The sequence below is a fragment of the Ambystoma mexicanum genome, chromosome 5p, assembly GCF_040938575.1.
Source record: "Ambystoma mexicanum isolate Mex_15411 chromosome 5p, UKY_AmexF1_1, whole genome shotgun sequence".
Classification (NCBI taxonomy): Eukaryota; Metazoa; Chordata; class Amphibia; order Caudata; family Ambystomatidae; genus Ambystoma; species Ambystoma mexicanum.
In genome coordinates this window covers 414,986,492-415,012,946 of record NC_090930.1, presented here as the reverse complement: position 1 = coordinate 415,012,946, position 26,455 = coordinate 414,986,492, and the positions used below count along the sequence as shown (strand labels likewise).

General features: G+C 44.9%; 1 protein-coding gene across 1 annotated transcript in view; it reads left to right on the top strand.

Annotated features, from left to right (window-relative positions):
• The window catches only part of ADGRG4 (adhesion G protein-coupled receptor G4), a 1,571,349-nt gene that overhangs the window by 613,419 nt on the left and 931,475 nt on the right, over positions 1 to 26,455 (top strand). Inside the window, exon 7 of the mRNA XM_069612803.1 lies at positions 18,378 to 18,414. Coding sequence (XP_069468904.1) covers positions 18,378 to 18,414 — 37 coding nt within the window. The remainder of the gene's footprint in view (positions 1 to 18,377; positions 18,415 to 26,455) is intronic.

Below are 26,455 nucleotides of genomic sequence, written 5' to 3'. Positions count from 1 at the left end.
ACCCCGCAAACTTAGGTAGTCTAGAAAACATGAACATCATGTAACCAAACATTGGCTTTAGAATCGAGAACTACTCCATTCTTCACACAGAGCATCCAGCACTGAAAACAGGCAACAAAAAGAAAGCCACAAAGGTGTAGGGGAACAAGCTTAACCGTAAAACCGATCATGTGTCAAAAGCCAGGAGAGATTTACACTGGCTTCCTGTAGAAAAGAGAGTCATGTTCCGCACGCTATGCATCTCGCATGCATACCTGTATGGCAAGTGTCCAGCCTACCTGACAGCTCATCTTAAATGGCCACGGACTGAAGTAACCTCAGGTCAAATAACTCAGGTTTACTCCTCATCCCCAAGGCAAAACTGACACAGGTGAAAAACTGATGTTTTCCTTTCTCATCACCGCACTTATGATACATACTCCCGCCTGACCTAAGGCTGTCTTCTAGCCTATCAAGTTTGAAAAGAAACCTAAAAACATTTCTCTTTGAATAAAGACTGATCCCCTGCTCTCTTGACACCCTGGCCTGCCTGCATTTCTTTTTATGCTGTGTCGTATGTCCAGTTTAAGCGCTTTTATGCCCCCAGGCTTCTGTTCCAGCGCTTTAGTAATATATTAAATAGATAAATAAATAAACTTTAAAAAGTCGTACTCGCATAACGAACCAATTTCTGTCACTGTGGCTCACTGAAACCAGCCACATCCTTATAAGTCAACAAAGATAATTCGGAAAGTAGAGAGTCATAAAGATCTGGCCACTCCCACCATCCCACTCCAAATATGCTCCTTACAAATTACTTGTGAGCTGTAATAAGCTTAAACTATCCCCAAACTTGTATAGTTAACTAAAATAAAGTTATTTCGAAGTTGAGGAGGAAGTAAGAGCCCTTAGGAGGTAACAAGGTATCAATTTCATCAATTTTTTTGAGTAAACAAATTGTTTGAGCCCAAAAAGTTTATCAAAAGTAGATGTTTGACTTCTCAGGGTGACTTTGAAGAAACACATGATGAATAATCCCAAATATAGCATTCAGATGTTTCAAAGTTGGCCGAAAAGTCAGAAATTATTTTTGCCGAAGTGCTGTTGCATCTGAAACATCCTGAGATTAATATTTTGTACCCATTCCAAATCAGTTGTTTACCAGATTTAACTTTTCCTAAAAAAAAAAACCTTTTCTAGACCTGTGTATATTCCAACAAGGCCAACGGTAACTATTCTTGATGATTTGCAGCTGATATTTGATATAGTTGACTGGCCAATTCTATGGGCTCTTTGTATGTTTTAAGACATAGATTTTGGAAAAAACAATAGTCTAGGCATCATAGATCCAATGAAGAGAACTGGGTCATCACCTTCTACTCCCACTGGTAGGCCAACTATGCATAGATTATTCCTTCTTTTTCAATTTTCAATTATTCTGACTGTCAGTCTTCCTTTCAACTTCATGTATCCTTGCTTCAAACAATGATCATCTGCCTTCCGATTGTTGTAATTATATATTGGTAACTTCCATAAATGGTTTTAGGGCTTTTAATTCTGATCATATCGATGGCATATTAGTGTCAGTAGCAGTATCCTTAGGCGCCAGGGAGCATCAACAAATAAGTGTACCACTAGGAATTTCAACTGATGAATACAAAGTAGTGGGACAGCTTATTGGTTTTAAACTGTCCTAACTTATGATGGGTCTTCAAGACCATAGATCACATCAGTTCCACACACCTGCACTTCAGGTATCCACGTTGTTCAAAAAGAAAGGATACATATGTAATGTGTACCCATTGCTGGAAGAAGAATAGTTGAGAGTAGTAAAGAGCAGGGGGTGAAATTAGAAAATTGTCTTGCTCAAATCAATAGTATATACATATCATAATAAATGGGACTTTATTGTCAGTATTCACTTGTGTCATTGCAATAAACTAAAGCAATAAGAAATACAAAATAAATTGAAACATGAAAATCAAGGCAATGGGGACAAAAAAGACAAAACAGTGCAACTGACTGTGAATCTATTTAAAGCATGTGTAGACTGGTATCCTGCAATAAAAACATAACTACCTATCCAGGCTCCTAACATGAGTCATAGGGAACCACAGTCAAGAAAGGTAGAGTGAAAACAAGGAAAAGAGGAAAAAACAAACAAATGAAGAAAACACATTACTTCACTTTAAACATTTCTTCTGCATTTCTATTAAAGTTGGATGGCAAGTTCTTTCTAAAGCTCAAACCAACAGGAAGTTATATTTTGATGGCACTATTATCGTTGTCCTTCGGTCTATTTTAAAGCATAGATTTGCATATAATTTCTTGCCATCTATCAAGGCAGATAAAATCGTGAGGGTCTGCTGTCTGCCTATCAAGGTAGATAAAATCATGAGGGTCTGCTGTCTGCCGACGTGGAAGACGGGGACACATCCAATTGTGTGCCTGGAGCTGTTGACTCCTAAATGTGTAGTCCCCACTGGTGTCACGTTTCGGCGGTGCTAACCAGTGTGTGCCGCCTTCGTCAGGGCTCCATTTAGATGACCCTGTTGAGAAAATATATGGGTATGTAAATGAAATGCGGTGCGAGTGGTGCTTGAAATGCTAAGCACTGTGCAAATGGGTGACCTCTCTCAACCGATGGGAAACTTACCCTCAAGTAGTAAGGCCCATTCCTTTGCCCTGCTGGGGAGAGAGGCACTGCAAATGATGGGGCAACATCAACGTGTGGGAGGGAGAAGTCTTCCTAGGTGGGCCGTGCGCTGGTCAAATCCAGGTGTCTGTGGATCTGTGTCATGCGAGATCCAGCAATCCTGTGTGGTGCGCTCCTGGACGGACAGAGGGAAAAGGCAGAACTCCATCAGCATCGGTGTGCAAACGCACAATGTGTGTACTGATATGCATGCCTGGGGGTTTGTGTGGTCATTGTATGGTGCTACTAGTTGGAACCGCAATGCCTTCCTATTGTTGTCATTTTATATTGGTAACTTCCATAAATGTTTTTCGGGCTTTTAATTCAGATCATATTGACGGCATATTAGAGTCAGTAGCAGTGTCTTTAGGTGTCATGCAATCACTTTAAGGTATCTTGAGTGTTTGTACAGAATCTTTACTTGCAGTACCCTTTGAGGAGGCCATGTTTAATCTCGCCCTCTAGCTCTGGGCAAATGATAAAAGGTACCACATTGCAAGCCATGGCCATCATGCTCAATATATTTGAAATTAGTTAAATGGAAACCTCTACAATTATTGCATATGGACATAGACGATAGGAGGAGAGGAAGGAGAATTCCAGGGCCTTGGTAATTTTTCACAACTTAGTAAACCACTGTGTGAGGAGATATATAAAAAAAAATGCAGTCAGACTCTCGGGCCTGTTAGAACTCTCCATAAACAGTGCTCCATTGAAAGCTGTCATCTCCATTCATTTTAAAAATTGAAATAAGATGGGGGCGCTGTTGCGCACAACGAACATGGCTGACTGAGAGGAGAGCTCCGGCTCAAATATAAATCCTGCTCCCAATAAATCCTTTCAGCGACGCTCCAAACGCTTGAAAGAGGAAGATTCGTGAGGCGGAAGATCTCCGGAGCAAGCACCCGAAGAATCGAGTGACTACATGAAGGAAAACCCACAATATCCGGATGGAAGCGTTTTGGCGGACAGGAGGTGCTGACCCGGCCGCCCGCCGGCTCCACAGAACATCTACTGGGTGCTGGAGGTGCGCCGGGAAGAGCGGGCCGCAGTGGGGGACGGGTGTAGCGGTAACTCTCGTACCGCGTCGGCCAAGAAGCGAAGGGCAGTGCAGCCACCTTGGCTTGAGACGTGGAGAAGCCGCTGGTGGAGAATACAAACACCCGAAGCTGATTGAATAAGGAGAGGAGAACAGAAGGCTGGCAGAGCAGACAAAGGAGCGTTATACGGCTCTTGCGGCCGTGCTATGTGTGGCGCCGCAGCCGCCGCCGGTGAGCTGGTCCATTCTTCCCCTGAGCTGGCAAACCGAGGAGAGCACAGAGGAGCAATGCGGAGACACGCGGGGGGGGTCGTGTCGCACCCCTCACACCAAGTAAGTGCAGCGGGAAGGGCCCCCCCACGCTGACAAACACCAGTGCCACGCCATAACCCTCAGGGTGAGGCCATGGGGAGGCTCAGTGACAAACCCCAGGAACTGTTGCCGGTATCAAAATTGAATGAGCATAGTGCCTTGTGTGCACAACGCATGTAACACGGCGGAGACCACTGAGGGTGCTCCCGCTTGGTTGCTAGGATCTGGGGCTGTCACGGCTGAGGGGGCATAGGAGGCTGCATCCCCCCCGGCACTTGGTGGTGCTCGCCGAGCAAGATAGCATTACATCCCACGTGGTGTGGTTACCAGTGCACTACTAACATCTCGGAATACAAAGGCAGAACTAGGCGGCTCCCGCCGAGCAGAGCCCCATCAATCCTGAAGTGGTGCAAGAGGGCACCCTGCTGAGAGCCGTGTGGGGGCAGTCTCTTTGATCAAACTTTTGGGGTCCGCTCGGCAAAGATCCTGGTCCCGTAAAAGGCAAAAATAAATACGAAGACACCCTGAGGAAAGAGGGTGTGAAGAAGACCAAACGCTTTCACACTACCCGCCGTTTTTCTCTTCCTTGAACATTTACACGGCAGTCTATAATACGTGGGAGGACACAGTCCACTCTAAGGCTGTACACCACACCACATGGGACGCACCAAGAGGAAAGGCACAGGAGGGAAAAAGACCGGCCCGATGGACTCCTTCGCCAGCTCCCAGCCACACAGGGCGGCCGATGGGGCATCACAGGAACACGACAAACAAGGGGAAGATCCCCTAGACAGCCTAGCAACACTGGTCCAAAATGGATTCATGGCAGTCAATGTCAAACTGGATGACATAGTCGCAACAATTGGGTCCCTGAAGGCTCGAGTGGAGAAGGAGAGCACGCGTATCACGGAACGGAGAGTAGGATAAGCACGAATGAAGACACAATTTTACAGCATAGCCGCGACATAGCCCACCTCCAGACAGAGCTATGAAAAACTCAAAATAAGTGCGAAGATTTAGAATCAAGATCTCGAAGGAATAACATCTGGATTGTTGGAATTGCAGAAACTTTTGGCAAGGGCGACATGGAGAGACAAGTGGAAAACCTGTTGAGAGATATCTCCTGGGAGAAGAATTTTTCTCAGAACATTTCCTTGTGGAGAGGGCCCACCGCACTCTGGCGCCATTACCGAAACCTGGGGCACCTCCCCGCACCATAATAGCACGTCCCCTTAATTACAGGGACAGGGATTCGATACTCAGACTGTCCAGAGAGAAAGGCACTCTACATTTTGAACACAACAGAATCCATCTATACCCAGATTTCTCCGCTGGTATACAGGCACAGAGGCGATCCTACGAACTGGTGAAAAAACAGCTGCGAATACGCAATGTACCATATGCCCTCATTTTCCCAGCGAAAATGAGAATCCAACATGGTGGGAGAGCTCACTTTTTCGAAAACCCCACAGAAGCCATGACATATATAGAGGCTATTCCGCTACCTCCCAGAATCCGGATAGTCGACCAGAATGCCAGACCACAACCCGGAGATGAGATACCAGACTCAGCTGACTGACCAGAGTAAACCATCGGCTCCCATCACGGGGAAAAAACAGGGGAAAAAGAATTAAAGGGATAGCCAGCTCATTACCGCCCAGAGAAAGGAAAACTCTGTAATATGGACGGACTGAATGAAGACTTATGATTAACCAAGCCGAGAGCCTCCGTCGGCGGCAAGCCAGGTGTATGCAACGGGCGACCCTCAGGAAGGCTCCACCAGTTTAAGGGAATGAACATTACAGGGCAGCATCGTCAAGTTGGGGGAGATGATGTGGGTAGGGGACCAAAGTATCACAGAATGTTCAGCTCCGTTGAGCAATGCGGGAAGGGGCGGGGGGTTGAGGGTTTGGGACTCAGTTATAGGAGTCCTACAAGTTAAAAATCATGGTGGCATTGCAGCACATGGAATGCTCCTGAGTAACAGCAAGTCAAGAGACGCAACAAGGGTATACAGATATGGCTAATCCTGTTATGACGGCCCGAGGGCTGAAACTAAAACTTCTCACATGGAACGTCCGTGGGCTGAACAACCGGGCCAAGTTGAACAAGGTGGGAGCCTATGTCACTCGACACCATCCGTAGATAATCATGTTACAAGAAACTCATGCGCTCCAGAGGGTCAACACTGAGCTCTTGAAAGGGTGGGGTCAGCATAGATACTATACTGAATACTCTTCACAGGCAAGAGGAGTACTTGTCCTGATCCACCCCTCCGTTGGGTTCCAATTGGGAAAAAGTAAAATAGACCCTCTGGGTCGCTACGTAATAGTGTGGGGCAGCATCGCTGGGGTGGAACTGATATTAATAAACACGTATGGTCCGGACGTGGACGACCCTGACTTCTATACGAATGTAATGCAAGAGGTTGGCTTCTCTGGAAGCAAGCAAATATTGTGGGGAGGAGATTAGACACTACCCTAGATCGCTCCACCTCCAAACACAGGAATCCCACAAAAACAGATGGTATTCTACAACAAATCATATCGCAAATAACACTGGTAGACGCCTGGAGAACACTAAACATCCATAAAAGACAGTATTCCTTGTACTCCTCGGTGCATGAGACCAAATCTCGCATAGATTACTGGCTGGTGTCCTCATCTCTTATGAACCAAATCGACAATAGCAAAATACTTCCCCGTACCCTGTCGGATCACTCCCCTATCCTTTTAGCCATGACACTAGGAAACCTGAAACCCATGGTTAGAAGATGGAGAATGCCTCCCGACATCCTTAAGGATCCTGCAGTGGCAGAGGAATTACACACAGAGGTAGAATTCTTCCTTGAAACTAATACAAACTCAGTCAATAGCTCTGCGACTTTATGGGAGACATTTAAGGCATGGGTGAGGGGGATCCTGATTTCCAAATCCACGGGGCTGTTGAAGGCAGTCAGGGAGGAACTGGCGGAAGTAGAGAAACAGTTGGGTGAGTTAGAACAGCGATATACAGCCACACATGAAGACAACATCCTTGCAGCCATCAATAGTAACCTACAAGAATTGAATGGACTAGCTACCAGGGAACTGCTGTATATGGATACTCCAGTCAGAGCATGCCGGTATGGCGAGGGGAACAGGGCGGGTCGCACCCTAGCCAACCTGCTGAAAGCCGAGAGACACCATACAACGATTTCCAGCATACTAGCGGGGGACTGCACGGTAACGACAAGTGAGGAGGGCATAAACAAAGAATTCTCCCATTTTTACACAGAACTGTATGCCAATCATGACCTGAAAACTCCCAATGACATTAGGGAATACTTAGACAGCATCACGCTCCCAGCGTTGCCAACAGAAAATAGACTGATGCTAGACCAGCCCCTAACGGTCGATGAAATAAAGGAAGCGATAAAATCGCTAGCCAACGGGAAGGCGCCCGGCTCAGACGGACTGGGGGCTGAGTTATACAAGGAGCCCCATGAGGAGCTGGCCCCGATATTACTGTCTGTGTGGGAGGAGGCCTTAGAGGCAGGGACACTTCCAACGTCCATGAGAGAGGCCATAATAACAGTACTCCTCAAGCCCAGGCGCCCGCCGAACGGGATGTCCTCATATCGGCCCCTATCCCTTATAAACTGTGACGCCAAGGTATTTGCAAAGATTCTGGCCACAAGACTCCTGCCCAACATGCCCGTGTTGGTACATCCGGACCAATGCAGATTTATCCCCACCAGATCGACAGCACTGAATCTGCGTAGGTTGTTTGGTGTCATGGCCCAGATTAAGCCTGAAGCCCAGGCGGTGGCTGTATCTCCAGATGCCGAAAAGGCGTTTGATTCAGTGTCATGGACATACCTGTTCATGGTGCTTGAGAAATTTGGATTAGGCCCATACTTCCTAAAATGCGTCAAGGTACTATACACTAACCCGGGAGCCAGGGTATTGACTAATCGAACCATGTCAGAATGGTTTGAGCTGGGAAGGGGTATGAGACAGGGTTGCCCATTCTCCCCTGTACTGTTCGCCCTTACTATGGAGCCAGTCGCAGCAGCAATTAAGGAACACCAGAGACAGAGGGGTATATGGATGTCGGGCCTGACCCAATCAATATCCCTATATGCAGATGACGCCCTGTTATACATCCGGGAGCCAGACACACACCTGGGGCCAGAGACCGTCCATAAATTCGCAGAATACTCAGGATACAAAACTAATCGCTCCAAATCTGAAATCTTTCCCCTGACCCCTGTCATTAGATGTCCAAACAACACGCACAGCCTACAGTGGTCCCCTGATAAGATAAGATACCTGGGTGTTATTGTATCGGGAGACAGAACATCCCTATTCTTGAGCAACCACGACTCCCTGTTGAACACGATTTCTACTAAACTCCGCTTCTGGGATAAACTTCCCATTTCACTTATCGGCCGGGTCGCTATATTGAAAATGGTCATTTTCCCCAAGCTGCTATATATATTTACTAATATCCCAATATGGCCTGGTAGGCGGTTCTTTGATACTCTCAGATCCATGGCAGTAGAGTTTGTCTGGTGCGGGGGGGCGGCCAGAATGAGGGGAATAAACGGTGGAACCCTATAACAGAGGTGGCATAGCAGCTCCAGACTTTGAATTGTATTACCTAGTGGCACAGGCTCAGTTTGTTAAACACTGGTATGATGAGCAGGACACCTCACCCCACATTTGTTTAGAAAAACACGCCGCACGCCCAACCGATTTAAGGTCAGTCATCTTTAAAGGAAAACACAGAGATGAGTGTCCATTCCATCCAGTCAGTACAACAGTGCATGCATGGCCCAGAATTTACCGTAGGCTCGGGTTGGAGACACCTTACTACACTGAGGCCCCTTTCTGGAACTTTCCCGGGATAGCACCCTCATATGATCCAGATGTGCAGAAGACATGGGACCCGGAGGGAGAATTTAAAATCAAAGACATATTCCCTAATGGCAAATCTATAACACTGGAAGAGTTCAAAACAGGGATGGGAAGGGACCAATTGATGATATTACAATACCATAGAATGAGAATGGCTTTTAAGGCTAGGTGGCCGCTGTTCCCAGATGAACCCCCACCACACCCGTGCCTGGTGTTCTTGTCAACCCGGTCGGGAACCAGTGTCTCGGGGCTATGCACGGCTGTGCAGGCCAACACTCCAACGGTAAACAGATAAAGACCTCCTGGGAAACGGATCTGGGTGCTACCATAACTGACAGATCCTGAGAGAGGTATTGTGAACTGACCAAGAGGGTATCCATGAACGCGGGCCTCCGGCTGATCCAATTTAAGGTGTTGAATAAGTGGCACTATACCCCCAAAAAATTGTGAAATTCACCAATAACAGTCCCGGCAGGTGTCAGAAGTGTGGGGCGGATCAGGCCGACTCAATACACATGTACTGGAGCTGCCCACAGATATATGTATTCTGGGGGGAGGTGGCGAAAATCCTAGAAAAAGTAACCTAGATACCGGCAGACCTCACACCACAAAAATATCTGTTCGGGGATATAGGAAAACAGTCAGAGGTAATCAGAAGGCTCTTTAATATTGCATGTGCGGTGGCAAAAAAGTGCATTCTGCAAAAATGGAAGAGTGCTCAGACACCACAAGTGAACCATTTTCTTAAGGAGCTGATGTATGTTAATGAATGTGAGGAACACTATGTAATGTCACTCCCGAGCTCATGTAAACCAAAGGACATTTGGGCCCCGTTCAGAGTATATCTATGTGAAGCGGACTCGACCAGTAGCAGCCCGGCAGGGCCGAGTAATATGTCTATTCTGTAATACCGCACATTATGTTATATAACTGAACTGAACGTCTCAGATATGGATATATATGGAATGTCATGTTGTTGCAATGTTGTGTACCACAATCATTAAATAAAGTTTTAAAAAGAAATTAAAATAAGATAAACTACCAGAGTTCACCACTTGCGGAAGATAAGGACATCGAATCAGGAATGGAACCTCTTCATGGCCTGCTTCTCAGCCTGTCGCAGGAAATTCCATCATCAGTACCCACCATTACAGGAAGTATCATCGTCTCTGAAGACCTCAGCTTTGCAGTTCACATAAGAGGTCCCGAATGCTGCAACACTCCAAAGAATAATATCAGCAATTTCCCCGCCTCCCAAAACTGTGATAACTGTAATAATCGTTAATTTTATTATGTAAAGACTGTTATAAGCATAACAGTAAAAACCGTTAATGTATCAGTTGAAAGCCGTTAAAAGGAAAAAAAGTGGCACAGTGGCAGGATTAGGCGACCATCACAATCTGCTCTAACCCATGCCCCCGCTAATCTTCTATTTTCGTTTTTGTTGCTATTCTCTTCTTGCTTGATCCCCACTTTGGTTCTCTCACTGTACCTTTTCTTTTCCTCCTTTAGCAAGGTAAAATTAAATTCATAGCATGTATTGTTTTGTAGCAAAGTTTGTTTTATAAAATATTGGATAAAAAGACTTGCATTCAAAAATAAAACACAAATAAATCAATGAAAGAATTTGTGCAAGGGCACCCAGGCCCCAGCGGTAAGCTTATAAATAAAATAGCTTACTTAAGAATAATCCACTACATTTGAACTGGGAAAGTCTTGTGGTGTTGTTAATATTTTTGAACCTGAATTAAATCACCTGCTTGAATGTTTCCTCCAATACGAGCTCCAGGTTTATCAGACTCCCATTGGTTCCATTATCACGCGAGGCTCTAGTTTACACCCCATTCACACCGTAAAATATAGTCTATGCATGCTGACAGAAATGTTTTGCAACAAACATAAACAAAGTTATTAAACAAATTAAGACTTTGTCATCAAGCTATCTACAGTCCCACCATTCCCAAATTTCCTATTTTACACATCGCAACCTCCTGTTCTATGTTTTGGTGGCCGATCTTACATTTTCAATGAGCTATAAGTGTAATAGCATGTGTTTTTTAAGGGTGGTGGTGTCATGTGTTCACAAATACTTAGTGTTCTTTCCCAGGGCCATCTCGGGGATGTGTAAGCAGAAGTCGATCCAATTTAGGAACTATTTGTCAGCCCAAAACGGATCAAATTAGGCATATAGCTGAGAGGAGCCCTCAGCGAGGTAAGCGTTCGCTTCTGACATTGGCCAACCCTGCACTTTGTATGCTTGAATTCTGGCAAGGCACACTCAACATGTCTTCCTTCAGATGTTGATAAATTGGGTACCATTCATTTTGTTAACAATGGCCACTATTATTATAGTGCTTAAAAGCAGGGGAATCTTGCATAAAACACATATCATTATTCTTATAGATGGGCAAACAAACTATCTATCACACTGGCTACCCCTTTGTGGATGCACAAGTGTATTTCTACTTTGTATGATATGAGGACGTTTCAATGGATTAAAGCATGTGTAACGTATTTCACATATGGACTGGTGTAGATTGCAATGTGTTTTTCCTGGAATTATCTGTGTTGTCCTGTCTTAAAATCAGTAACCTTTGGAGGTTATAGATTTTTGTTTTAGAGACATGCCTTCCATATTCCCAATACTGATGGCATCCTCATTAATGAGATTGACACACACCATTGTCCCTCTTGTATGATGGCATCCTCATTAATGAGATTGACACACACCATTGTCCCTCTTGTATGATGGCATCCTCATTAATGAGATTGACACACACCATTGTCCCTCTTGTAGTGGATAACAGTATATTGCTTATGGCTGCAGACCCTTTTGCATGATGGGGTACACAGATAGTGCACAATTATATCTAGGTGAATCTAAGTAACAAAGTGAAAGTGATGGTGTAACATTCGCTCCAGAGGAAAGGTGCTCAGCCAATCAGGTGGCTGGACAAGCAGGCAAGAACACACATTCTCCACCCACTGTGTCCAGTCACCCAAGGCCCTTCCTCCACATCTCCCCAATCCCACAAAACAAACCATATCCCTTCCCGCCCTGTACCTCCCTCCCCACTTACCAGCAGGACCAGAGCTTTGTGCTCTGGTCCCAGGGCTCCTCGTGCTCCTGGCTTCCATCAAAATGCTGTGATCTTGTGTTGGGAGCTTCAGTTCGGTGATACTGTTCACTGAGCGATAGTGTGTTTTTCGGTTGGTAGCTACCATGTGGTGTTGGGCGAGACTATGTGTGGTGTGTATCGATGGTTTGGTGGTGTTGTAAAGTGTGTGCAGTTTGCTGAGCTGTAGTGGTATGGTTGCATTTAGTTCAGAGTTTGAGCAGTGTATGCAGAGCAGTGAGATGTATAGTAGGGTTAGTTAGTAGCACTACCTTTCTTTTCCCTTCTATTCTGACTATAGGCCGCCCACATCCCTTTATTATATTCTGATGTGCCATCAATTACCACGCCCACAGTTTCATCCGGGGGGGAGTGTTCCCTGTGCCCCGCTGTTAGTCCATGCGAGAGCTCGACACCTCTCTCTCCTCTGTTTCCATCTTGGGCCCTCTATCAGTTGTCCAATTGTTGTCGGATCCATGTCCCTCCCCTGTTCCCATTGGCCCTCTATCGGGATTGGGTACACACTAGGTCTCAAAACCACCCCTCCCTTTCAGATGCCTCTCTTCTCTTCTGCCCTCCTCTCCTGTATGGCCTACTTCCCACTCCTTCTCAGTTGTGGGTTCACTTCATAGTCTGTGGGTGTTCCTCAGTCGTTAAGATCCCGTTTGGAGCTGAAGAGCGAGGATTTTAGACGTTTTCTGAATTTTAGATGGTCCTTCATAGTTTGTGTTTTACTCGGGAGGGAGTTTGAAGTTTTACAGCTAAGCAAGAGAATGCTGAACCACCATGTTTTTTCCTCGAGTAAGGTTTAGGATCTGAGTGGATTTTGTCGATGGATCTGAATGTTCTTGTTGGCCAGGGGATGGTGAATTGCTTTTGTGTCAATTCGGCTCCTAGGCTGTGTATTGCTCTGTGTGTTTTGCACATTGTTTTGAAGGTGATTTGCTTTTTGACTGGGAGCCAATGGAGCATTTTTAGTGCTGGTGTGATGTTGTCCCTTCGTGGGAGTTTGAGTAGAAGTCTGGCAGCTGCGTTCTGTATTCGTTGCAGTTTCCTCAGTAAATAGTTTGGTACCTCCATGCTGTCTCTAGAATCAGGAATGAGACCTGACCAAGATCTGAACACCAAGCCAGGGGGCCTTCCAAAACGAATCCCCCTTGGAGCCATGTTTGCCAAAAAGCTCCAACAAAGTAACATGCATTGCACATGCCAGTATCAAAATAATCAGGATTAACTAGAGGTGGAGGGAGGCTTGAGTCAACTGTCCCTTCTAAGCTGGGGATTTAAACACCTACTCAACAACGATCATAGCGACATAAGCAAATGTGACATAGTCCTCTTTCAAGAGACATGGCTCTCCCTCCCTCCAATGTGGGACAGTCACGAAATCCACCTAAATCCTGCTTCCAAATCCCTATTAGGTAGACCGACTTCGGACCTGCTGACAGCGGTGAAATTGGGGAAGGGTCTATCATCTAAATTCTGGGTTGCACCAAACAAGTACATGTTGTTGGTTAAACTGGTGTGCCTTAATGAAGAATATGCAATCCTAAAAATGTACTGGAATCCAATAGCATTATCGGATGATGTGTGTTTCAGAGACTTAAATACTTTGTTGGACATGATATCAGCAGATCAAAATGTCAAGTTCCTTGTGTTAGCGGGGGATTTAAATCTAAATTGTATGGCATGGCTAAAATGGAACACCGAAACAAAGAGAGATGTTTGAGATGGAACTCTTTGGTTGACTCAAGAGGTCTATTTATGCTTAATGGTGCCTTCGCCTCAGACATTCCGCCAACCGTGACATTGCGTAACGGTGACAGCACATCAATAATAGATTACATCTATGTGAATTCTGCATTGTGGTTGCCCATGAAGATTTTTTGTGTGGTCAAGACTGAAATGAGCGATCACAATTTCCTCACTGCTGAATGGGGGGCATGGGTGGCTATTGAAGTTGCCCAAATTAAACCTGAACAAGGTGGTATGGTGGTGAATGCTGGTGGGAATCGCCTCTGATGGTCGGAGGATAATTTGGTACATTTAAACCGATTACTAACTCATGGAGGGTCAAGTAATGACATCAATTTAGAAAATATGGGTATAGTATATTGTGATGTAATTCAGGCACTGCAACAAAGAAAAACAAGCACAAAGCCACAATTATGCCATCTGCATAGTTATGATAATATGGTTGGAGTAAGAAAATCACAGTATCGCTCTGAGCTGAGACAGATTGCACATTGTCTTCCCGCTATCAGAATGGAGTCATCAAAACTGATAAAAGCCAATTATAGAAACTGAATCGAGGGGTACAGAGCAGGCATGTATCAACATGATGGTGCTAATATGTTAAAAATCTTGGTTAGTAAAAATATCTCGAAAATGTGGGCCGTAATAAATCATTCAATAGCAGGTCCCCAAATAGTAATGCAGTCAACCTCGGTGAACACGCATTCATGGGTAACACATTTCATGCAATTGTATGCGCCTGTTAAGAGCAGTATGACCCTTGAGCAATTAAAGATTCCTATTGACTTCCATTTAGCATTTGACCAATCCGACATTTTATATCTCATTACAACATCTAGCAACTCTAAAGCAGTCGGGCCGGATGGCCTATCTAATCACACCCTGAAAGAGAATCCTGATATTTGGTCATCTATACTGTATAAAATCTTTTCAGCAGTAAATTTGACCCAGACTTTACCCAGGACATGGACCCAAGCCATCACGGTACCCATTAATAAAAAAGGAGATCTGCATTCTCCAGCTAGTTACCAGCCCATCTCACTTTTAGATGTACCGGGTAAAATCTTTTTGCCGATTAATCCTTAGAGAGTTACAAACATAGGTTACAGCTAAACAATTAATTGACCCCTTACAATCGGGATTTGTAAAAGGCCTGGGCACCATACCAAACATACTGACCCTAACGATGATTCAATCACAACATGCAGTTAGGGGTCAGACGCTATATCTGGGCTTCATTGACTTCAGAGCCGCTTTTGACTCGATTGATAGGGTCCTGCTATATGGCAAGCTAAAACATCATGAATGCCCCAACTCTCTAATCTCTCTGATGATGCTGTTTCACACAAACACCACCATGCGAGTGCGAGTCACCCTGGATGGCAAATTATCCCCTATAATTACCACACAGAGAGGCTTGAAGCAGGGTTGTGCATTAGCTTCGTTCTTGTTTAACTTTTTCATATTAGATATGGGAGCTGTATTCACAGACTGCAATGGCGACCCCCCTGGACTAGGAGACCAAAAAATCCCTTATCTTTTATATGCAGATGATTTGATACTCCTTTCTCTAACTCCTGAGGGCCTCCAACGCATGTTGCAGCGACTAGGTTCATATGTGCAATTGAATAACTTAGAAATCAATACAACGAAAACACAAATCGTTGTCTGTAGTAACATTTGCAGCCTTAGAAAATGCAAGCACGTATGGCATTTACAAGATTGTAAATTACTTATTGTTCCCCAAAATGAATACTTTGGTGTAATAATTCAGCAATCAAAATCTCTGCAGCTGGATGCATTGAAACTGAAAAATAAACTTCAGAATTTAATGTCTCAAACGAAAATATTAACTAAATAATTTAGGAAATTCTCTTTGAAACAAACTGTTGTGTTTTATAAAATGAAGGTTATTCCCATCATCTTATATGGTGCAGAAGGCACCGTACCGAAAAAGCGCGAATTTGGGGATTTACTTGAGTCCAATTATTGGAAACAAATATTGCAATTGCCAAGTAGCACTCCAATAGCTATGATAAGCCATGAACTTGGTCTCTTGTCTCTATACTCGCAGGTGACCTGGAAACAGTGTGCTCTAATTCGTAAATGTCTGATGGGACTAAAAAAAACCTGCATTTTAGAAGTAATAGCACACTATTTGCTCACGCCCAAAAATAAGTTTCCAGTTGTTTGGCGTAATCATGCATTGAACAGCTTAGCAGATGCGGATGTTACAATTGAGTTGCTCATGACCAATACTGATCGGGCAAAAATGAAAATGTATCAATTAGTTTGGGCCAATAACGCAACAACTTGTACGGGAGATAAAGATTTCAGTATTTTTTTGTTTGGTACTAAGAGGTATGGAGTTATGGCGGAATACCCGGTGAAATGCCCTTCCCCTAACATACGTGCAAAATATTTGAGGTTTAGACTAAACCTATGGAACACGCAGGATGTTTTGTGTAAAAGGAAAATGTCTCACCGGAACAAACTATTGTCGGTATTGTTTGAATGTGAAGCAAAAGGAAACCTTACAGCATTTAGTAGTGGAGTGTACCGCATTAATAGTGGCACGCGAGAAGTGCTTTAAGATGGCAGTTTGCATCCAAAGCCATTTGGGTAGTGATGAAATATGGCAATTTTTATTTTCAAACCCACGGCCAGCAGTACAAATAGCCATAGTCCAATATCTACAAATGATTCTACCTGTTTGCGAAGAATGATAATTCCGGCGGTTGTCTCTGGATGTTTAATTGTTAAGTGTACAAATAGTTCAATTCAAATCCCTGGGAAAATTATGATTGTAAGAGTCCATGACTGTTGAGAAGCTTTGGAATCTTAATTTGCATCTTAGTTTTATCGTTTTGTTTTTATTGATTCTATGTTAGGTTTTATGTATTCATATTGTAACAGTGTATAATTTGTGATTTTGTAATATGAGAATGATGACTGAGGAAAAATATTTGAAAAGCTGTTAATTCAACTAAATAAATACATTTTAATTTAAAAAAAAAAATAGTTCGGCATTGTAAGGTATAAGCTGTAGGCTGAGTCTGTCCTGAACATGATGAGGGAGATGATGACCAGTGTTTTGTGCATGAAGGAGAGGAAAGGCAGAATATTTCTGATTGTGTGTATCTGGCAGAAGTATTTCCTAATTATTGCGTTTAGTTATGGTTCTAGAAATGCAAACGGGCAGCCATCTTTTTTTTTTGGCTTCACACAATAAGCACAGCCAATCATCGAGAAAAAAAAGAAACCATTTGCACCCTGGATAAACCTGTGGGTGCAAATTGTTTTCACCCCACATCAGCGGGTGAACATGGCTGCTAACGGTCCCCAGCCCTCACGAGGCCCGAACAAATGGAGTATGGTTACCAGCATGCCCGCTCGCCGACGCGGCAGTGAAAGCTATATGATTGTCCTTATACTCACTGTGACTTGTCCAGTAAACCCACCAGAGTATGAAGACATTGCTGCTGTATGCACCCCGGGACTTCGAAAGAAATGCTAATATATTTATTTTTAATGGGAAACTGACTTTGAACTATTCATGCATGCCGATTTCCTATAACAAATCTGCAAAAATGGCAGGTGGGAAATAGCAAGGGAAATAGCAAGGGACATTGGGCCTCATGACAAGTACGGCGGTGCAGGTAAAAGCAATGGTAAAGTGACAGTAATTTTATTACTGCCACTTTACCATCACATTGCTGCATTCTTTCTTGCTGACAAAAATCTGCGGATTTACCATGCAGTAATTCCACCAGCAGTAAATCCGCCAAAAATCCCCATGGAATATCATGGACTCAGTGGTGGTAATGGTTATCCAGTTTGGCCACAAAATTGCCACCACATGCGTAATGAGGCCTATTGTTCTTTTTTATTTCCATGATGTCCTGCGAGATAGAGAGGCACGACAGACCAAGATGCCCGGATTCTCGTTAAAACTCTCTTGAGAACCGTACGATCTAACAAGGGTATCATCCTTTTTCAACCACGTTCCAAATTAATAAAATGTGGTGCAACAGGATTTGATGCTTGGGATCCAAAGGTCTGGAATGAACTTCTGCATGACTTGTGCAATCTTCATGGCCTTGTGAAGTTCCAAACGTACCTCAAGGCCTTTTTATTCAACAAAGAGATTGATTGGCTCGCTTACTTGCCCTATGTTGTGTTTGTTTCTGTTTTGTGGTGTTATTGTTTCTCATATAAAAGAGTTCTGAGGCCCTTGGGTGAGTAGCAATTAATAAGAATTCAAAATAAATAAATAAGGGAATGAGGTCGGGCTGAGGGATGCCAAGGAAGCAGGGGGAGATGAATTCTATGGGTTGGGGCAGCGCAATTCCTTAGAGCATGGGGGCTGCAGTGTGAGGCATGAAAAGGGAGTCTGAGGGGAGTGTCACGGGAGGCAGGAACTAAATGCAGGCTTCTACTGGCAGTTCAAGTCAGCATTCTAGCCTCCTGATTGGCTGGCATCTCTCCCCTAGGCTGTTGATGTGGCTTGTTCATATTTAAAGTATCTATGGTATATATATGTTTTTCATGTGGCTTACACTACTCTTCTTTTTCTGCAGAAGCAATGATTTTCCAAGGAACAAGCCGATCACACAGGTACTATTCATTTAAGAGCATAACTCCCGTCTTAGTTTAAAATCAAATGTATGTGTTATGTGATGAAATGTGAAATGTTAAGTGCAAAGCAAGCATTGCGTTTTATTTAAGCAGAACTGCTTAGGAATGTGAGACACGCCGGACGTTGCAAGTTCTGTTCTTCTAAACATGTGTCTTCTTATAGCAATTCAGAAAGAGGAGATTGTAGCAGTGGTTATGACTAGGGCTGGTGAAATTAATTTGGCAAAAAGTAATTTCTTTCAGTTTTCTCCTTGAACTTGACTTGCAAATTGTGAATCTTCCAGTTCCTACCCAATATTTGCAAAACTGAAGGTTGATGGATGGCAGGTTGTGAATTAATCATAATTCCTGGCATTGCTCTAGGTAACCCACCAGACAATCTTTATTCCAGTCTTCCATGCCATTTCAGAACGGAAAAGACCATATTCAAATAAAGTTTGGCCCCACCCCAGATGTAAACTAATTGGAGGCATAAGTCATACCAAAACAGAGCATCAGAACCAGTCCCATGTGGGCTTCATCATGTTCATGATATCCACCGAACAAAGTTATTGGGGCATATAATGCAGTTTAGCTCACCATTCATGTGCCCACCTTTATGACTTCTTCCACAGACACATTGCTGTGGCTGTCCCTTCACTAGGCGCGTTGCTGAATAGGGACGCCTCCTCCTGTTGACTCCTCTTGATGCAGGTTTGCTATCAACAACTGGTTAAACATCTGCTGATTCCTTGTTCGCCCTATGAAGGTATCCACCTCACTAGAGCTGAATGAAGGTCTTTTTACTGGATTTCTATTGAGGACCGGCTAGAGAGAGCTTTATCACTCTGTCAGAGTTTTTGCATCAGTGTTAGGTAGAATTTCCTTTTTGAGAGTCATTCCTCCCACTTTGTGAGTTCCCCAGCATTGTTGCTGGACTTTTGGATGTTTGGACAAATTCTCCTGAGTGAGTGGGAACCTTCTTCCACTCTCACTCATTCTTTTACTCTAACCTTTTTACATCCTTTGGATACTTATTAATGAAGGTATGCTTTCCTTCATGTTTTCTTGCATCTAAAATGTATTATTGCAGCACACAGCACTTTCTGTGCAGTGTTGCTGGAAGCTCCTTGAACTTTCCTTTTTACTTTACCTGTGTAAACACCTGTTACCAGGGCAGGGGGAACCCTTTGTGTCCCTCTGTATGTTATTTTGTGATATCAACACTCCCAACCTTATGTGGAGTGCTGAGGGGAAACATAGTCCCCCGTTCTCACTGTTCCAGTAACTTTTGGTTACTGTTACAAGTTCATCTGACAGGCTAGTGACTGTATACCTTTTTGCATGACTGTTGGTGGACTTTTGTGGCAGGCTGATTTTGCAGCTGCGACAAGGGACACTAGGGTCACTATTTGCCCGAAATGGTGGCTGTACTTTTTTAAGCGCTGTTCATAATGACTTGTTCTTACTTGAGGTTTCTTCTACCTGCCTGGGATGGGGAGGTCTTGATTGGTGTTTTGTCTTTGCAGGCCTCCCTGGAAAGGCCTGCCAAGGCTCTCTGAGTGCCTGAAAGGACAGGAAGTGGAGGAGGTACCCAAAACTCCCCTGGTCTTTGTCCTGCAGTGTGCCTTCCTGGAACCAATTTGAACTGGAAGGCTGACTGTCCCCTTGGACAGCCACCCCCCAGATTTGCATGAGAAGCTTGTCTGGTGATTGGTGGGCTCAGACAGTTTTCTTGCATAAAAGGTGGAAAGTCCTGGAGCTGAACCTCAGAGTCAACCACTGGACTGAAGATCTGAAGAGGAATTCAAAGAAGGACGTCCCAGCAACTTCCAAGCTACTGCCAGAGCCACTGAGTGACCACTGAAGACCCGGAATTCTGAGCAAAAGGTAAGATCACTTGAAGGCGACTTCCTCCCATGGACTAATGGGCCTTACCAGTCTCAAGACCACCTGCATTTTGCACTATCCCGCAAAGAGCTGCAACCTTCCTGGGCTGCAAAGTCCCAATACCATGGGACCCGTGTCATTTGGCAGTGCAAGGTCCTGCAAAGCACGGTTTTGGTTGGAACCTTGCAGGCATTCTTCTGGGCCTGTAGTGCCACTTACCACTCTTAGGCACCCCCTCGGCTGAGTCATGGACCGAGAACCAAAGAGATGTCTACTGGACAACAACCGTCGCTGAACCAAACCCTGTGAAACGCTCCAATGCACCAATGCTGTGAAGATCCACTGCTGAGTGTCCCGTTGTTCGAGTGCATCCATCTGTTCCCTCCAAAGTTAATTCTTCAGCCATCCAGGCCCAGAAATAATTTATAGCAGGGATAAATGTTGCCTAATCCTGGGGACCAACCTCCTGCACCAAGTTCTTCACTGAAAAGGTACTGTCTCGAGCCTATGTACTTACCTTGGTCTCACAGTGTGGTTCTTGGAGGGCTTCAGTTAAGCTGTTACTTGCACCCCCATCCAGGGCACCCTAAATCCAATTGGGGTGAACCACCCATTGGGCCCTAAATTGATAAACTGTTACCCGCAGAACCTGAAGAAACCTTCATAGACTCTGCTCTGTCTGTTACTTACCTGCTCTTTCCTCCTCAGCCCTTGGTTACTGGAGTTTCAGTGCTCTCCTTGACTTGGTGAGAGTCGCCTAGTATAGGGATGGACTTTTAAAGCTTGGTTAAGCAGGCGTTAATTGAAGTTGCAAGAGTTGATCTAATGTTTGTTACCAGGTATCAATATTTTCTCTCACTTTCTGTTGCTTTACATTTTGATTTGCAGTGTGAGACCTTTTATTCTACTGTGATTTAAAGTGTGCTACCTTTTATTCTACTGTGATAATAATGCATGAATAGTACTTACCTTACTTTTACAACCTTAGTGTATATAAAATAAATCACTATTGTTATATAACTTCTAGTGTGGCAGTGTTTCCTTGAGCTACGTGTATGCTCTAAGTACTGTGTTCCTCACTACAGCCCTTCTCCCTCTTTACACTGCGCCTGGCTGCTCAGCCATTGCTACCAAACCGTTGGTGGTACAAGACTAAACTAAGAGGTGTAGCCCTGTCACCTAAGGTGGGCTTTTACAAGTTCTGTCACAGACAGCTACTTCGTAAAACTCCCTAACAGGCATGTAGAAGAGTCTTGGTATCAATCAGCTACTCTGTGATGAAAAAAAGAGTGCATGATGGGAAATCTCAGTTGTATGGTGTGACATTTCGTCTTTGTAAGTTGGAGAGAGAGATATCCAATGTTGCTTTTAAGATCTTCTTTTACTCTTCCTGTTTGGTGAATTATTACTTGCCATCAGAAGACCTTACTGTAGGGTGACCAGACGTCCCGGTTTTCCCTGGACAGGTGGCTACGGCAATTAAAATTGTAATTTATTTTCACAACACTTTCAGAATATTGAAGTTGGAGGATTGACTGGAACCCCCAAACTTTCAGGTACAAATCACAACACTTACTGACTATGCCACAGAGACTGGCTTGGAAATGAGTGTACAGCAAGCCATGTTATATCAATTAGAGCAAACGCCTGTTTTGAATTAACATGCCAAAATTCACAGAGAAAACTGTACAAATGAGATCATATACAGTTTATAGAAAGGAGAAGTGGTGGAAATATGATTGGGTGGTGGTTGTGGGGGCATGTTGGGGGAGGGGCGGTAATTGGGTATCAGGTAATATTATCCCCACCAAAAATATCGCCGTACATATGGTCGTTGGGAACGGCCATAGGCGATATTTTTGGTGGGGATAATTTATGGGGTAAATGGATGGGGGGGTTGTGGGGGTGTCCCTTGCTCCCTTTTAAAATATATAGGGGTTGCGGGGGTGTCCCCCGCAGGTTCCATGGGTTAATATTGCTGCAAAAATATGGCGAAATTTTTGTATGATGATATTTTTGCGGCGATATTATCACTTGGAACCGGTAATTGGTGGGCTGCGATGGGGTAGTCCCCCTTTTATGTTGTTGGTCGTCCTGGTTTTTCGTTTTGGAAATCTGGTCACCCTACCTTACTGTCAAAGTACAACTGTCAGGTTAAATGGGGGGAAATAGAGGGTGGTCCCCAAAATCCAGGTAGCTAGAGGCCCCAGATGACTCTAACCTAGCCCACCACACAGTAAATTAACTAATATATCATGATCTCGCGCGTTGTGCTCTTAGCACACTTTCCTTACACAGCCTCGCATTCTTATCCGTAATCAACACCCCAGGCGGTCGCCCTCTAAGTCCCAACACAAAGGCACTCTCAGAGGCTGGTGGCTACGAGGATGTACCCAGCGATACATCTGGTAAGGACTCTCTTTGCTTTTCCTCCTTTCATTATAATTGTGACCACATTGTTCGATAGGAATGCTCTTTTCTGCGACATGGAACTTTATGCCTAAAATAGAAAACTGTTCTAATCATTAGACAAACTCTTTCTAGGTCTGTTGCCAATTTGGCAAGGGATGCACATTTAATTTCCTGAGAAGGATTTTAATCGTAAACATATTGAGAGTTAGTTGGCCTTTCAATTAGCACCTTCTGGCATTCTCTAAATGGTATTCTTGACACCTTCCCGAAGCTTCCTCCAGTGAGCACATGCTCAAACTTCCGCTTCCCTGTCTGCGGCTTTGCTGCCAGCAGGAGGCGAGTGTTTACCGCGTCATCCGCTGCAGCAGCCAGGCAGTGCGAATCACTGGCCCGATTCTGGATCTGTATTCTATGTGTGTGAGGCACGTAGGAGGCACACGCCTAGATGGGAAGCAATGCAGCACTGCCCAGGGTGCACACGAGAGGCTATAGAAATGAGACAGGTCTCCTCGCGAGACGAGATGTGGTCACCTCGTTGGCTGTTGTGTGGTTGGCTGCTTGCTAAGGACTTCGTGTTAGCAGTGACCCGTGCTGGAGCAATTGAATCATTCATGTCTGTTAGGATGTTGGTCCACAGTGTTTGCTCATAACACGAGAAAGCTTCTTTCCTGAATTTGACTAAAGGATACACACCACTGTCATATAGTGCTTTAAGTGGGGTGAGAGTTTGAGGGGGTGCTAACAAGGGGGCTTGGCCTCCGTGTGTGTGTGGGGGTGAGGGGAGGGTAAAGAGAGAGAGGGTGGGATAGTGTGAGGCTGTGAGCCAAGCAGGAGGGGCAGCGACGTGGCGCAGCAGTGCAACTAGACTAACATTTTAGGTGGGGGTTGAGGGGGTAACTGCAAATCTTAGGAGCAGGGTTAACTTCAGAGACTGTCTAAGGGCAACCCTGGGAGCAATGTCTAACCTCTTTACACATTCAAATGAGACCATTCTGGTTCAGCTTCAATGTTTCGAGCAGTTAACTCTACCCTTAACGTCTGAAACCAGACCTGTCTCCTGTCCCCCCTATCCTTGCAATCACTCCTATGGCGTGTTAGTACTAACACCCGATTTCAATTGCCAAAAAATTAATGCAGTTGCTAACAATTAAATGCTTTACATTAGTAATTGCCGGCCCTTTTATCGTCAGTGTCCTGTCCTGCCATAGCTCTGTAGGTCAGCCAGGCCAAGACAAAGTAATCCAAAATGCTGGGGGGCGCTAAAACCGAATCTGCCCAGTGGTTATTGCACCACTGATGTACTCTCTCCTTTTGTTTCTTAATCACTGGCTCCTGAAAAGGAGAGGGTGCATCCAAATGAGTGTTGCCTTTCCTTTTGTTGACTTGTGAGAGGTACCAAACCCCTTAGGCAGCCCTTTAACGCACCTTGATCATGTGGTTAAAGGGTTGCCTGTGAGGTCGGCACTCTCCATTTTTTCTAATCAGACGCTCCCACCTCTTTTGAAGACTGGCAGGGCTCCGCTCCGGCCTACTTAAAACCCTGGTCCTACATGACCCCACAGTGTGGGAACCGCCATTGCCCATTCAGGGGATTTGCGTTGTTATTCCTAGGCAGCTATGTTGCCTAGAGTCCCTGACCGGAGACACACTCCTTTAACAATGTACCAGGTGATGGCTGTCCTGCCACCGCACTGGCTTGCAGAATTATACTCCCCTCGCCTAACAGTCACTCTGTGGCCCTCATTAAATTTGCCGATGTTTAAAATGCTGCCTGTGTTTACCATGCATCACATCATAAATCATGATGTATTTACCCCAGGCAGTGTCTTGTGGCAATACTGCATGGCATAAATGCTGCATGATTAGAATGTGAAATATCTGTTAAAATTGTCAGTGTTCCACCACTCAAAGAATGGAGGTACGAATTAAAAAGAAAACGTATTTTCCATTATCTGAATCTTGTGCATCTGCCGTGTCCCCCATCTAATCCCTTATTCATTTCACTGCACAGAAGGGTAAGTACTAACCATGCATAGTATTATTGGTAAGCGTGGGGACCACAGCCATTAAGGTGCTCCAGAAAACCCTGCCACTTCTATGCCACTACCACACGAGCCTACCATAGTGTTAGGCCCGGCTGTATGCTGGAATTGCCATTGCTTTGTACCTTGCTGTGCTCCCTGGTTGTCTGCTGAGCCAAACTCCACTGCGCTTGAACGTACACTCACCAAAGTATAGCCACTGCCAAAGCTGGATGAACTGCGGGAACACAGCCTAACTGGAATATAGGCGACACCCACAACATAGCGACTGTTTCACACAGGCGAATCTTACAGTTTAGCCACTGTGGAATCTGGGTAAATCCCACATTATAGGCATTTTTAGTTGTTTTGAATCTGGATGCGTTTTAGGTACTGCACATGTTTTTAAACCCTGCTGCACTTTAAGTACTTCACTTGTTTTGAATCTGGCTGCAATTTAGTAACTGCACTTTGTGAACCCTGCTGCATTTTAGGTACTGCACTTGTTATGAATCTGGCTGCAATTTAGATACTGCACATGTTTTTGAACCCTGCTGCATTTTAGGTACAGCACTTGTGTAGAATCTGGCTGCATTTTAGGTACTGCACATGTTTTGAATACGGGAACATATTATTTGTATTAATTCCAGCTGTATTTGAGTATTAGACCTGGCCTGAATCACTGTGATATTCGGGTAGCTACAACACAACACCTACGTATGCCACCACTCCTCCACCTCTGAACTCTTCTACTTCCCCCCTGTCTGCACATTGCACCCGCTTATCTCGTGTCCCCTCTTCAGGCCTAATCAAACTTACAGAACTCGAGCCACTTGGCAGCTCCTCTTCCATTTGAAGTGCCCAGGCAGCATCCTCCCACCAAGCCTAGTAGCTCCCAGAGTAGAGCAACAAGGTGGCTTTATTTATTTATTTATTTATTTATTTATTTATTTATTTACTGTTCGCTTGTTAGGTGCTTATACAGCAAGTACAGTCTGTTTCAAAGCGTCCGGAAACCAGACCCCTACCTCCCTCCACTCCTCTCCCCTCTCCCTTCCATCACACCCCACCTCTTCTCCTCTCCTAAAACCCCAGGCCCTCCAATACCCACACCCCTCACCTCTATCCGCCCCAACCTACCCAGCCCCTCCTCTCTCATATTTTCCATCCCTAAGCACAGCTCGAGCCGCCTTGGACATCACACCACCTTTGACAGTTCCTCCTACACCCACACACACACCATTGGCTCCCGGACACCTCCGTAAACACAGAGGCCACATCGACCGCAGGACAAAGCCTCTTCTATACTCACCTCTGCTCCAACTGCTCCCGCCCCCTAATATAACATCTTGTCCTCCCCTCCTGCTCCCAACCCAATCCACTCTCTCTTTGCCTACCCTGCAAACTCTCCCAAACCTGCCCCACCTCAACCCTCTCCACCCCCGCAATCCCCATCTCTCCCCTTCTCCCACCTCCCCCCACGTCCCCCACTTTTCCTCCCCAGCTCATCGTTCTCTCCTTCTCCCTCCAAAATATCCCTGTGCACTCCTCCGCCTTATCTCAGACAAACCTCCTCCACTCAACCCCTCCCCTATACCCCTAGGAACTCGTCCTTCATGAGCACTCTTTCCCATCAGCCCTAGAACTCCCCCTGCATCCCTTTCCCCTTCCATCAACCCCCTTTCCTCCAACACCTCGCACACCTCTTCCCACCCCAC